Genomic DNA, 13,809 nt, shown 5'->3' with positions numbered 1-13,809 from the left:
TTAAAGGCTAATGCATTTTTTGTGGCTGCCCAGATGCATTTTCTAATTGGTGATGACATCACTGTGTGTTCCAGAGTAAAGCATGAATCATCCTCCAGTGATGAGGAGCGCGCAGCTGCCAAGCCATCAAACGCAGGCCACCTCCCTCTTCTGCCTAACGTCAGCTACAAGAAGACTCTCCGGCTGACTTCCGAGCAGCTTGTGAGTCTCCCATGCTTGCTGTGGCTGTGTTGTAAGCACCTGAGGTTTCTGCAGGCTCCTAAGGCTGTGTGATGGTTGGGATGTGCCCCTTACTTGTCACCTTTCATCCCAGCGGGCCTGCAATCCCTCAACTGGGTACCTGCTGTTTCCACCCCTACTCCAGCATTATCCAGGCTGGGTCCCCAACGTGACCTTCCCTTTGGTCTTCTCCTTTTGCTGGCCTTCCTTAGGAGGAAGGCAGCCGGCAGAGCTAATTCATCCTGAGGTGTCAATCATAGATAGACTTGAAAATCACTCAAGGGTGTTTTTGCATCAAGAGAGAGATGTTTGTTAACTCAAATGCATCTCTTCAGTTGGTGGAAATCAAGCAGTTCTGATAGAATTTAGAGAATTTCAGGTAACCAGGGGCATCACCTGGTCATGGTGTCCTTTTATTTTTCCATATGTGAGACCAGTTTTAATTAAAAACCCTTTCTTGGATCCCATTGGTCATGGCCAGTGGGCACCTATCCTTGCTTTTTTTGTGAATCAAGTCTTTTGCATTTCCCCCGAGTTAGTGGGGAGCCTGGCTCAGGCGTGAGGGTGTTTACTAGGAAAAGATAAGGAACAGGCCCAGACACCCACTCAGGCCATGTGTGGGACCCTGCAGCCTGAGAGTCTCTGTGTGACTCACGGCTCCCACTGGTGACACTGGGGACACCTGCAGTCAGGCAGCCTGGGGGTCTGAATGGCCAACTGGCATGCACCAGGAGTTCTGGCACAGGGACTCAAAACTGCTCAAAAGTCACTTTGCATTTTGAATTTGGTGTGATTTCTTTGGGTCTAGACTATATTCTTCTGGATATGAGGCATGACTGATCACCGAGACTTCTCTTTTTCCAATTTGTGTCAATATAATAATAATTTTAAAACATGGTTATTTAGGGAAATGTATTTTCACACTTGGCTTCAGTCTGTCTCCCTGAATCATGACCTTCCTATTTAGTCATGGAGTGGTAAGTGTATCCTGTTCCAAAATTGTGATTTATTACGCTGGATAGCCCTGTCACTGAATCCTGGCTAATGACTCTAATCTGAAAATACTGGATGAAATTAGCACTATCCTGGGAAGTAAAACAACTCTGTAGCAAGTAGGCACATTGCATTACAAGGGGGCCTGAGAGAGCTGAGGTTTTGTTTTGCCTGTCCAACCCCAGAAAGCACCAGAACAAGGAAGGGTGGGGGAAAGAAAGAATTATACAAGGGCCCAGGGCAGCCCCTTGTTTTTAAAGCCAAATGCTGCTTCTCATGGAACAGAATCCAAATGTCCATCCATCGGGACCTTTCACACAAGCAGACAAATATTAATGGTTCATGTTCTTCAGAAAAGCTTGAAGTTGAAGAATGGCCCCAATGACGTGGTTTTCAGTGTCACCACGCAGTACCAAGGCACCTGCCGCTGTGAGGGCACCATCTACCTGTGGAACTGGGATGATAAAGTCATCATTTCTGATATTGACGGGACGATCACCAGGTAGGTCCTGCTGACTTGGGGGCCATGGTAGATTTCTTTGCTTCACCGCGCGGTCTCTGAGCCTGGTGTTGGCACCTCCGCTCCCCTCATGGGACTTGCACGGTTCGAATTCTGGTGCAGTTGGAGCTGCTTAGTTTCAGCTCCTTGGTGTCCATCATTGTGTTTAGGGCTGGGTTGTTTTCCTCTAGGGTGTTATCTCTCCGACTTGTTGCTTCTGTGGGGGCTTCTCAAGAGCATCTTTTCGGAATGGCCTTTTCCTTTGATTCAGCAAGCCAGGCACCTCGATGCATGATCAGACTGGAGGCGTCCTTCCGTGGGTTACCATGTCCCTCCGTCAGCAGCGACTTTGATGACTTGAGCCTTGGGCTTTCTATCCAGAAAGAAAGTTGTGGGTCTTGTGTGTGTGTGTGTGTGTGTGTGTGTGTGTTTTAACGAGGCATGAATGGTGCAATGAATCTGAATGGGAGTTTTACTTTATTTTTCTCTTTTTCTCTTCATTTAGATCAGACACTCTTGGCCACATTTTGCCCACCCTTGGGAAGGATTGGACCCACCAGGGCATTGCTAAGCTGTACCATAAAGTGAGCCAGTGAGTACAGAGTGCCTGTTTCCTGCCTCCTGCGAACGCTGGTTGTGTGCACCACACTCTGCATGTGGAATCTTTCCTGCCCCAGCACGGGGTGACTTGTAGAGAGGGCTGCACCTCAACCGGGGAGGGGCAGTGGGGGTCAGGGGTGGCAGTGGAGAGTCCAGAGTGAAAGTGAATCCCAGTAACTCTAAATTTGAATTCAATACCAAGAAACAAGGAGCGAAGTATAGGGAACTCGATTATTAGGAGAACACAGATGGTGGCAGCGTTAGGGATGAGACTGAGGTTTAGCTCATCCCGAGGGATGGCAGAGGTAGCCAGATGAAGAAATAGGAGCTTATATGTTATATATGCCCAGTGATTTTCTGTAGGCTAAAAAGTTGCAGATTCCAGGCAAGTTTTGTCGGCATCGCAGGCCCTGCGAGCCAACCAGGAGGGTACGTAGTGTCCACCTGGTCTGTGGAGTGCTCCAGCAAGCGGCCCAGAACAGAACAGTGCCCACCGTGGGCCTCAGCCCCAGACATCAGGTGGGAGAGGAGTTCTCCGGCTGCTGTTCTGTGCGGGGTACATGGGTTACGTCACTTACATCTTACAGCGATTCTGAAAAGCACATAATGTCATTTCTGTGTTTAGATGAGTGAAATTAATGAGGAAAACTAACGTGATTTATCCAAATTCCCATTGCTGTCGTCTGGCTCCAGGGTTCAGAGCCCTGCAGGGATTCTCCACGTCCCCCCGAAACGCCTGCATTCTAGCTTGCCGGGCCCAAGCCTCTCTCCCGCTCAGTCATGCCTTCTCCAGCCTTTTGTGGCCTCAAGTCTCCCATGCGAGTGAAATCTCCCCCTCCACAGCATTCTGTTCTCCAGCCAGTTAGAGCTGGAAGGTGCCTCTGCCTGAATCAGGACAGCGCTGTCTCTCCGTGGGTAAGGGGGGTGAGCAAGTTACATTCACATGTAGTGAGCGTCAAGATGGAAGTCCCAGGCCCGTGGTTCCCAACCTTGTTTGCTCATCTCTAGCCCACATTGGTGATGGTAGGGAATGGGCCACCATCCAGAGCTGTTTCTAGAACAGATGAATGAACTGTATTTCCCTGCCCTGCATCCATTCATCCATCCAGCATTCCTTGAGGAATTAGTGCCTCATCCTACGGCAGTTGCCTGGGATTACCATGAACTAGGTAAGTCTCTGACCTGGGACTTTATGATCCAGTAGAAAAATGGTGGCTTGGAGAGAAAACCTTATAACTTGGTGGGATTAAAAGCTTCAGATTTTGTTGGGCACATGCCTGTAGTCCCAGCTACTTGGGAGGCTGAGGTGGGAGGATTGCTTGAACCCAGGAGTTCAAATCCAGCCTGGGCAACATAGTGAGACCCCCCATCTCTCTAAAAAAATAAATATATACATTTAAAAAGCTTCAGATGTCATCTTAGATGCCCAGGCTCATTGGTTTGACTTTACTTTTCTAGATTTCATGTTTAAAAATTATTCATACAAAAGTTATACATACTTCTTAAGACATAAATATATTAATAAAATAGGCCAAGATTATAGAAACTTTAAAGTGCAGAGGTTGTATCACCCTCCTCCCTGCCTTGCTCCAAGCTATTCCCTTCCTTAAAAGTAGAACTACTATGAACAGTTTGGTTCTATCTTGCTGAACTTAAAAAATTTGGGCTGGGTACGGTGGCTCACACCTGTAATCCCAGCACTTTGGGAGGCCGAGGCGGGTGGATGACGAGGTCAGGAGATAGAGACCATCCTGGCTAACACGGTGAAACCCCATCTCTACTAAAAATACAAAAAATTAGCTGGGTGTGGTGGTGGGTGCCTGTAGTCCCAGCTACTCAGGAGGCTGAGGCAGGAGAATGGCGTGAACCTGGGAGGCGGAGCTTGCAGTGAGCCGAGATCGCGCCACTGCACTCCAGCCTAGGTGACAGGGAGAGACTCCATCTCAAAAAAAAAAAATTAACATTCCCACACATATACACTGACATTATTTAATTATTCATCATATCTTTTTGTTTCATTTGATGTAATATTTACGTTACTCTTTTGGCTGCTGGGCAGAACCCTGTCATCTGGATATACCATACTTTCTTTAACTCGCCGTCTGTTGGTGAACGTGTAGGTAGTTGCCACTTTTTCCACTATTGCCAACAGCGATGCAGTAAGCGTTCACGTACAATGCTTATGATATATAATGCATGTATAAATAAATAAAGAAGGCACATACACTTAGGGAAGTCCTGCTGTAAAGTAGATTCCCAGGAGTAGAATTGCTGGGTCAAAGGATGAGCACATTTAAAGATTTGATCAATATTGCCGAATTGCCCTCTAAAAAGGTTATCCCAGTCTGTGTGCCTGTCGATGGCGGACGTGCAGAGTCCCCTCCCTGCAGCCTCACCATGGGCTGACCTTTCATTTAGAAGGATTAATCTACTCATGAGCTGCCTTGACTTGTGTGACACTGAAAATTGCATCTATTTTTAGTTGAAAGAAAGAAGCCCTCATGGGTCAGGATATTGAGTAGTGCACAGCCTGATTCATTTGGTTTTTGGAACATAAATCTATTTCCGTCCTTACCGTAACATTAAACAAACACTGTTGCTTTTTAATTTTTTTTTTTGGGTCTTGATTTGTCTCTTGGGTTTTCTCAGAAGAGAGATCTTCATGAAAAATAAAGCTGTGTGACTTACTGAAGAAACCCTGACCATTCTTTGACTGGTTGGTTTAGAATGAGTGAAACCTGTTTGTCTGGACCCACAGATACTGCTGTACCCTTCCTGTGCTATCACTTTGGTTGAAAGGCCGGAGCATGATGTCACGTGGAGACCCAACAGTTGCCTGCTCATGGAGTTGGATGTATGTGTTGTCCGGGGCACCCAGTCAGGCCTGTGTGATTTGCAGGATGGCCAGGGCTTCTGAAAACCCGTCTTCAGGGCAGCTTTGCCACCACCTTCAGGGTTCCCTGCTCAGCATCGTAGGAGGAGGTGCCAGCTCCTTGGTGTGGCATTTGAAACCTGGCACTTTCAGGTCCCAGCCTTCTTCCAAGCCCTTATTTTCAGCTGCTGTTTCTCAGCCCTTCCTGCTCTAATCCAGAGACTCTGTTCCTCCTCTGCACTCCGTCCCCATCTTCCTGCCTTTGTTATGTGGTGGCCTCAGCTTGACATGGCTTCCCCTCTGATTTTTGCCTCTCAATATTTTTGCAGCCTTTAATGCCTGGCTCAGATGCCACAGTCCTGAGGCCACAATCGGTGACCCTAGTCAGCTCTGGCCTCTTCCCTGTCCCCGGACTTGCTGGATTCTATGTGGATACTGGAGGGCTTGGGCCTGGCTTGTTGGCCTTGGTCCCCATCATGGAGGACAGACTGGACACGATGGCAGCCCCCAGAGCTGACCACTGATGAAAGTAATTCCCATCCTGGCAGCCTCTCTCAACCCTCCTCACATGATGGCCTTAGCAGCCACCGCTGGGAGACCGTCAGGCTAAGAATTGACCAAGGCTTGTGGCCCGCTCTTCTAATGACTGCCATCATTCTTTTGAATCTGTATTGTGATTTCTAGAGAAACAGAGAAATGGTTCTCATACTGGGTACCAGGAAAAAGATGCCATTTACATGAGGATTTGTGAACTTTTTCCTGACATTGCTTCCCCTGAATTTGGGTGCGACTTACATTTTATGCACTGTCGTATTTGTCTAATGAAAAAGCCAGTCTTCAGCTGGGCACAGCGACTCACACGAATAGTCCCAGCACTGTGGGAGTCCGAGGCAGGTGGATCACTTGAAGTCAGGAGTTTGAGACCAGCCTGGCCAACATGCTGAAACCCCATCTCTACTAAAAGTACAAAAATTAGCCAGATGTGTTGGTGGGTGCCTGTAATCCCAGCTACTTGGGAAGCTGAGGCAGGAGAATTGCTTGAACCCTGGAGGTGGAGGTTGCAGTGAGCTGAGATCGCACCATCGTACTCCAGCCTGGGCGACAGAGCAAGACACCGTCTAAAAAAAAAAAAGAGAGAGAGAGAGAAAGCCAGTCTTGCAGTTAACCACTTGCCTGAAACAACAGCAAATAAGGACAGTTTTGTTTTCTGCTGAAGTTAATTACTTGTTTGGATCTAGTCAGCCCATGAGAAATGATCCGTAAGGCTAATTGTCACCTTGTTCATAGAGAGGGTATAAAGCTGGCTTGAGTATTGATGAAACAGAATAAATACAAATGGAAGATACAGGAACCCCTTTCAGATTCAGGTGTATTCAAAAGTAGAAGGAAAGTCAAGAAGGACTGTTGCCTAAAAGATCTAAATCATTGAGCTAAGGGGTCCTTTGGGCCCTAAATTTGGGCAATAATTGTTTGAATTTTTGACCTTATTTCATACATGCTTTTATATTCATGTAACCAGAAGCCAGTGTTTTTGTAACTTAGGGAAAAGAACACTTATCGTGTTTCTCCAGGTTCGTTAGCTCTGCTAGGGCCTAGGTGTGTGGTGTCCCAAGCCAGTGGACTGAAAATGAGAGGCATCTGTAGCAGACTTGTTAGGGTCTTTTTTTTTTTTGAGATGGAGTTTTGCTCTTGTCACCCAGGCTGGAGTGCAATGGCATGATCTTGGCTCACTGCAACCTCTGCCTCCCAGGTTCAGGCGATTCTCCTGCCTCAGCCTCCCAAGTAGCGGGGATTATAGGCACATGCCACCATGCCCGGCTAATTTTGTATTTTTAGTAGAGACAGAGTTTCACCATGTTGGCCAGGCTGGTTTCCAGTGCCTGGCTTTAGGTGATCTGCCCACCTCAGCCTCCCAAAGTGCGGGGATTACAGGCGTGAACCACTGCACCTGGCCTAGATCTTTTTTCTTCTCCTGCCTGCAGCAGTTCTTTCTTTCACATCAGCACTTCTTTGTTTATTGCAGTCATTGCTCTCTGCCAGTAAGAGATATGATGATGCGGTAAATAGAAGGTCTGATTGGGAGTCGGGCCGGGATCCCAGAAGCAGCAGCCATTAGCTCACACTGGGCCCTGGGACCGAGTACCTACTCTGAGCTTTGGTTTCCTCTTCTGTAAAATGAGGAGATTAGTCTAGATGACCCCTGAGGTCACTGCTAACCTGGGAATGCTCTGCTCCTGGCTGGGTGGATTGCACGAGGGTGTGTTTTGCTTTTCCAAGCCAAACCTCAGCCCAAACTCACAGGGTTCCGCTGGACTCTGGTTGTACCAGGAGCTGTCCTAAGTGCCGTCGGGGGTGCTGAGCAGTCTCTCCCTTCAAGAAGCTTGTGGTACTGTGGGAGGAGACACTTAGGGCTCCCTGTGATGAGGCAGTGAGGGGCAGATCGAGCGAGGAAGATGCTGGTTTTTGTTGGACATATGTCAAGGAGAAGTTAATTTTGATTGACAGAGGTGTGAGAGGAGGGCCCTGTGAGAAGGTGGCACTCCGCTGAGTCTTCCTGGAGGAGCAGGGTTTCAAAGGAGAGGAAAGCTCACCACAGGTGGAAGTAGGAGCGAGAGGGGAGGCTGGGGGATGAGCAGGTGCTGGGTGGGCTCACTGAAAGGGAGGCTCCGGTGCAGACGGTGGGGTAGGTAAAAGATGAAGCAGGAGAGTAGGCAGAAACCAGGTTGCAGAGTGCCTGGGAGGTGACTCACCAAGCCTGAGTGGTGCTGAGCCTTCCTTTCTCAAGGTGGCTGGTGACCCTCTCTCCCCTTAGGATGGCAGATGGGGCCACAGAGTCATTTTTCTCTACAGCAGTGGCTCTCAACTGATGGACATATGGCAGTGTCCGGGGATGCTTCTGATGGACATAACTGGGGCATGCTATTGACCCTTAGTGGGTGGACCCAGGGTGGTGCTGCATATCCAGTGACGCGGCATTGTGGGGGCCTTGCTCTCCAACAGACTCTCCTCCCGTCTCAGATGTCAGTGTTGAGAAACTCCAGTCTAGAAGCTTATCTTGCAAAATGCTCCCAAAGGTGATCTTTCCAAACTATTTAAATCTCCCTGAGTCAGTGTCTTAAGAGGGATGCAGAGATTAGGGCAGAGGAGAAAACTGTTTGCACCAAGCCTGGGCATGGATCCTTCTTTTTTTTTTTTTCCTCCATTCTGGTGTTCCAGTTGCTGAGAATGCTAGAGGAACAGGAGTGATGTGTGTGTGTATCGCACCCTTATCCACTGGCACTTCCTATCCCTGGATCCCACCTTTCCTGCTGGGTAATTGTTGATTTTCCCCAAGCACTCTCTGCTCCTGTAGGGCAGGGCTGTGCCATGTCCTGTGGGCACCCCAGACCCCACGTGTGGCCTGGCACAGGAGCGCCCAGTGAGTGAGTGTGCATTGAAGGGACCGTGGAAGGAGCCTACGGGTTGAGCAGGGACTTCAACTGGGCTGGCCTGTGGGGCATGTCCTGCCACTGGTTGCCTTCCTGAGTGAGGGGTCTTCCCTGTGAGAGGCACCGTGGAGACTTAGTGCTGCCTGAGCATTTGATGGGAGCACTTGTTGGCATTGCAGGCGGCTTTTGTTGAAGGCGGGAGGGAAGGCTCTTCCACCAGCACGCGTTTTCCCCATTAGGCCACTCTCGAGCTGGCTTTCCAGCTAAGTTTAGTCAGGCAAGAATGCTGGCACGCTGACAGTAACTCAGTGGCATGGCCCAACTGTGAAATATATTTGACAATCCAGTTTTGTATAGATTAGCATCTTAGATCTCTGCAGGTGGCAGCTTTTAGGACTTTGATGTGAAGAGCTATACATGGAAATAGTGATTTCTTTTTAAAGGTTGTATTAATTAGATGGCTAAAATACAAAGATATTTAGAAATTAATAAGATTGGCCAGGTGCGGAGGCTCATGCTTGTAGTCCCAGCACTTTGGGAGGTCAAGAGATTGATACCATCCTGGCCGATATGGTGAAACCCCGTCTCTACTAAAAATACAAAAAATTAGCCAGGTGTGGTGCTGCATGCCTGTAGTCCTAGCTACTCAGGAGGCTGAGACAGGAGAATTGCTTGAATCCGGGAGGCGGGGGTAGCAGTGAGCTGAGATCGTGCCACTGCACTCCAGCCTGGTGACAGAGCGAGACTCTGTCTCAAAAAAGAGGAGAGAGAGAGAGAGAGAAAAAAAAAAGAAATTGAAAAGACTGATTTTCAGATGCATCCCTGTATTCCAGATAAGCTGTTATGTCTAGATTCTTTTTGTCTTAAAACTTTCCTGTTTCTTAGTTTTAAAGAACATATTATTGAGCAGTTTTTGAAACAAGTCCATTGGCCATTATAAAATATTTATGGTAGAGCAATACGTTGGATAGGAAGCGGGCAGTTCATTCACTCATTCAGCAGATATTCACTAAGTGTCTGCTACAAGTCAAGCACTGTTTTTGGTACTGGGGTTGTAGCAAAGTCCCTGTCCTCATGGAGTTTATGGATGAATGAGAGATACAGCTGAATAAGGGACTGTAACGTCGTATTAGTGATCAGTGCTAGGAGGAGAGGGAAGGCAGAGCGAGGGCCAGTGCCTGGGTGAGGAGTGAGGGGGGCTGTGTTTGATCGTGTAGGGGAGGTCAAGGGAAAGGCCCTCTGGAGAGGCGAGATCCAGCAGAGACCTAGGTGAGGTGAGGGTGTGAGCCGTCCCTGCGGACTGGGGGAAAGGTGTTCCAGGCAGAAGGAACGGCATGGGCAAGTGCCAGCACAGATGAGCGTGGCGAGTTGGAGGAAGGATGGGAACACCTGTGTGGTTTGCCAGGAATGAGGAGTTGGAAGTCATCGCAGATGGGGTTGGGCTTGGAGAGAAAGGTGGGGGCCAGGTCTTCTTGGTCTTATAGGCCACAGTGAAGGGTTTGGATGATGTCTGCAAGAGGTGCAGCCTCGGGAGGGTTCTGAGTGTGAGTGGGCTACGCTTTACGTTTTCTTAGAGCACCATGTGGAGTCGGGATAGCAGCAGGGAGGTCATTTAAGATTGTCGCAGCAACAGAGGCCGGGAGGCCGTGCAGTGTGGTTGTGGTGGGGGCACTGGGTGGTGCTGAGGGGCGGTTTGGGTGGCTGTTGGCGGTGGAGCAGAGAGGACCTGCTGATTGTATGGTGTGAGGGCTGAGGGCAAGTAGACACCAGTGGGGCCCCTGAGGGTTGGACGTCACACCTGGATTAGGAGAATGCCACTTGCTACTTGCAACACGGGCTCCCGAGGAGTCTCGGGGTGAGTTGGGGAGGAGCCGCTGTGGTGTGTGTGGTTTTGGAGGTACCCATTTTGGAGTATGATGAGTACTGTGGGGTCCACAGTGAGCCTGTACTGCACAGTGGGTATAATGTGGAGTTCATAGTAGCTGCAGCTTGGGAGAGGGGTCTGGACAGGGTCCATGCATTTGGGGTAGTGTTTAAAAATTTTTGGATAATATATTTTACTTAATCCAACATATTCAAAATGATATCACTTAGACATATAATCAATATGAAAATGATTAATGAAATATATCATACCTTCTTTTTTTTATAATAGACCTTGAAACTTGATACCAAGTTTTTATGCTTAGAGCACATTTCATTCTAGACACTAAATTTTTGATGGTTAAAAAAAAGTGAAATGGGGCCGGGCTCAGTGGCTCATGCCTGTAATCCCAGCATTTTGGGAGGCCAAGGCAGGTGGATCACCTGAGGTCAGGAGTTCGGGACCACCCTGGCCAACATGGTGAAACTCGCTCCCTACAAAAAATACAAAAATTAGCCGGGCGTGGTGGTGCATGCCTGTAATCCCAGCTACTTGGGAAGCTGAGGCAGGAGAATTGCTTGAACCTGGGAGGCAGAGGTTGCAGTGAGCCAAGATTGCGCCACTGCTCTCCAGCCTGGGGGACAGAGCAAGGCTCTCTCTCAAAAAAAAAAAAAAAAAAAAAAAAAATGTGAGATGGAGTCCTGCTAATGCAACAAAGTTGCATTCATAGAATAGTTATGTTGCTTCAGTCTAGACATGGCATTTGGAGCCATGGAAGTGGGTGAGATCCCCAGATCCTCTATGGAGAGATGAGGCCTGAGACCCTGGGCGCTTGTACGTTTTGAGACTGGCAGTGCAGATGGGAGCAGTCGAGCCGCCGTGTCTGGGAAGGGGTGGCTGCTGAAGAGGAGAACACCCGGTCACTGTGGAGTCCTGGGGGCTGAGTGACTCAGGTGCTCCGGGAGAAGGAACGAACCCCTGAGGCAGAGACTACTGGGGAGTCCATTCCTACAAGAATCGAGAGTTGATACCTGGGTTTGGCAAGATGGGCATCAAGGTGACCTGTGCAGGGACAGCAAGGAAGGGAACGAGAGAATGAGAGTCTGCTGGGAGTGAGGAGAGGAAGGAAGGTGAAGAAGTGGACTCAATGCGTATACTCAGCTTTTTGGAAGAATTTTACTACAAAAGGGAACAGAGAAATGGTATCTTAGCCAAAGAGAGACTAAGGACGTTTTGGCGTGTGTGTCTGTGTGTGTCTGTGTGTGTGTGTGTCTGTGTGTGTGTGTGTGTCTGTGTGTGTGTGTGTGTGTGTATGTGTGTGTGTGTGTGTGTCTGTGTGTGTATGTGTCTGTGTGTGTGTGTCTGTGTGTGTGTCTGTGTGTGTCTGTGTGTCTGTGTGTGTGTGTCTGTGTGTGTCTGTGTGTGTATGTGTGTGTGTCTGTGTGTGTCTGTGTGTGTGTGTCTGTGTGTATGTGTGTGTGTGTGTGTCTGTGTGTGTGTATGTGTGTGTCTGTGTGTGTGTGTGTCTGTTGTGTGTGTGTGTCTGTGTGTGTATGTGTCTGTGTGTGTGTGTCTGTGTGTGTGTCTGTGTGTGTCTGTGTGTCTGTGTGGTGTGTGTGTGTGTATGTGTGTGTCTGTGTGTGTCTGTGTGTGTATGTGTCTGTGTGTGTGTGTCTGTGTGTGTGTCTGTGTGTTGTGTGTGTGTGTGTGTGTGTGTCTGTGTGTGTCTGTGTGTGTGTGTGTGTGTGTCTGTGTGTGTGTGTGTGTGTGTGTGTGTGTGTGTGTGTGTGTGTGTGTGTCTGTGTGTGTGTGTGTGTGTGTCTGTGTGTGTGTGTCTGTGTGTGTGTGTGTGTCTGTGTGTGTCTGTGTGTGTGTCTGTGTGTGTGTCTGTGTGTGTGTGGTGTCTGTGTGTGTGTGTCTGTGGTGTGTGTCTGTGTGTGTGTATGTGTGTGTCTGTGTGTGTATGTGTGTGTGTGTGTCTGTGTGTGTATGTGTGTCTGTGTGTGTGTCTGTGTGTGTGTCTGTTCTGTGTGTGTGTCTGTGTGTGTGTGTGTCTGTGTGTGTGTGTCTGTGTGTGTATGTGTGTGTGTGTATGTATGTGTGTGTCTGTGTGTGTGTGTCTGTGTGTGTGTGTCTGTGTGTGTCTGTGTGTCTGTGTGTGTGTGTGTGTGGTTGTTCTGGCTTGGCTTTTTTTTAGGATGAAATGAGAGATTGCAGAATATTTATGTGCAGATGTGAATTACTCAAAAGAGAGGAGGAATTTAATGGGATGTGTGTAGGGGCTAATAAAGCAAATGCTGGAGCAAAGTGTGTGAATTGGCAGGTGGCTATGGACATGTCGCAGGGGCTCTAGCCAAGAGCTGGGACCGGGGGAGTATGAAGGGCTCAGGCGCAGGCAGGTGAACCAGTTTCATCCATCTGAACCTCAGTTTCCATAGTAGTAAAACCAGGGGAAAATACTCATCCAGCCATGTTCTTCTGAGGATTAAACAAAGTGGGGAACACAGAAGTGCTTAGTGAATTACAGTGAAATGTATTTAAGCTTATTTCTCAATTGCAAGCAAGATTTTGTAGAATGTGGACTTTTGTATGTGGGGGAACTTGAAACAGTGCCATTCTTCAGAACAGATCTGGATCAGGATTTGTGAAGGCAAAAAGTTCCCATTTTCTGATGCCATGAAATATGAATGTTTTATGTCTTTCAGGAACGGATATAAATTTCTGTACTGCTCTGCCCGTGCCATCGGGATGGCGGACATGACGCGGGGCTACCTGCACTGGGTCAACGAGAGGGGCACGGTGCTGCCCCAGGGGCCCCTGCTGCTGAGTCCCAGCAGCCTCTTCTCTGCCCTGCACAGGTACCAGGCCTGCTCCCTACACCTACATCTGTGGGCCTGTTCAGACCCTCTCTCTTCCTAACTGCAATTTTTGTAAGAATAGCTTCCTCACTGGTCTTCTCCAACCAATATCCATGCTCCATAGCCGGCACCAGGAAAATCATTCCAAACACAGGTCCACACCTGCATTGGCTCCTCACGGCTTTCAGGCCAAGCCCAGACTCAGGAGCTTGGCGCCTGGTGGCTCCTCATGGCCCGTGCCTCCCCTCCTCTCCAGGGGTGTTTCTCTCGTCTCTACATCTCAGTCTATGTCTCCCAGACAATTGTCTCTGCTTGGAGCATTTGCACATGCTGTTCCCCTCTTTCTGGGTCACTCTCCTGCTCCATCTCTTCTTGAGTAGCCTGGCTAAATCTTAATGTCCCTTGGACAATGAGCCTCTATCTCATCTCCTTAGGGATCCTTAAGTGGCCCATCTACCAATGACCATCGTCCACCT

At 48.7% G+C, this 13,809-nt stretch overlaps 1 protein-coding gene across 10 annotated transcripts in view; it reads left to right on the top strand.

Moving 5' to 3' along the window:
- The window catches only part of LPIN1 (lipin 1), a 144,806-nt gene that overhangs the window by 119,275 nt on the left and 11,722 nt on the right, over window positions 1-13,809 (top strand). For all 10 annotated transcript variants that reach the window (XM_033176525.1, XM_033176529.1, XM_033176532.1 and 7 more), the window contains 4 exons: window positions 75-201; window positions 1,566-1,714; window positions 2,217-2,303; window positions 13,181-13,333. In XM_033176525.1, coding sequence (XP_033032416.1) covers window positions 75-201; window positions 1,566-1,714; window positions 2,217-2,303; window positions 13,181-13,333 — 516 coding nt within the window. The remainder of the gene's footprint in view (window positions 1-74; window positions 202-1,565; window positions 1,715-2,216; window positions 2,304-13,180; window positions 13,334-13,809) is intronic.

Source organism: Trachypithecus francoisi, unplaced genomic scaffold (genome assembly GCF_009764315.1).
Source record: "Trachypithecus francoisi isolate TF-2019V2 unplaced genomic scaffold, Tfra_2.0 Lachesis_group17, whole genome shotgun sequence".
Lineage (NCBI taxonomy): Eukaryota > Metazoa > Chordata > Mammalia > Primates > Cercopithecidae > Trachypithecus > Trachypithecus francoisi.
This window is presented reverse-complemented; position numbering and strand designations above follow the sequence as displayed.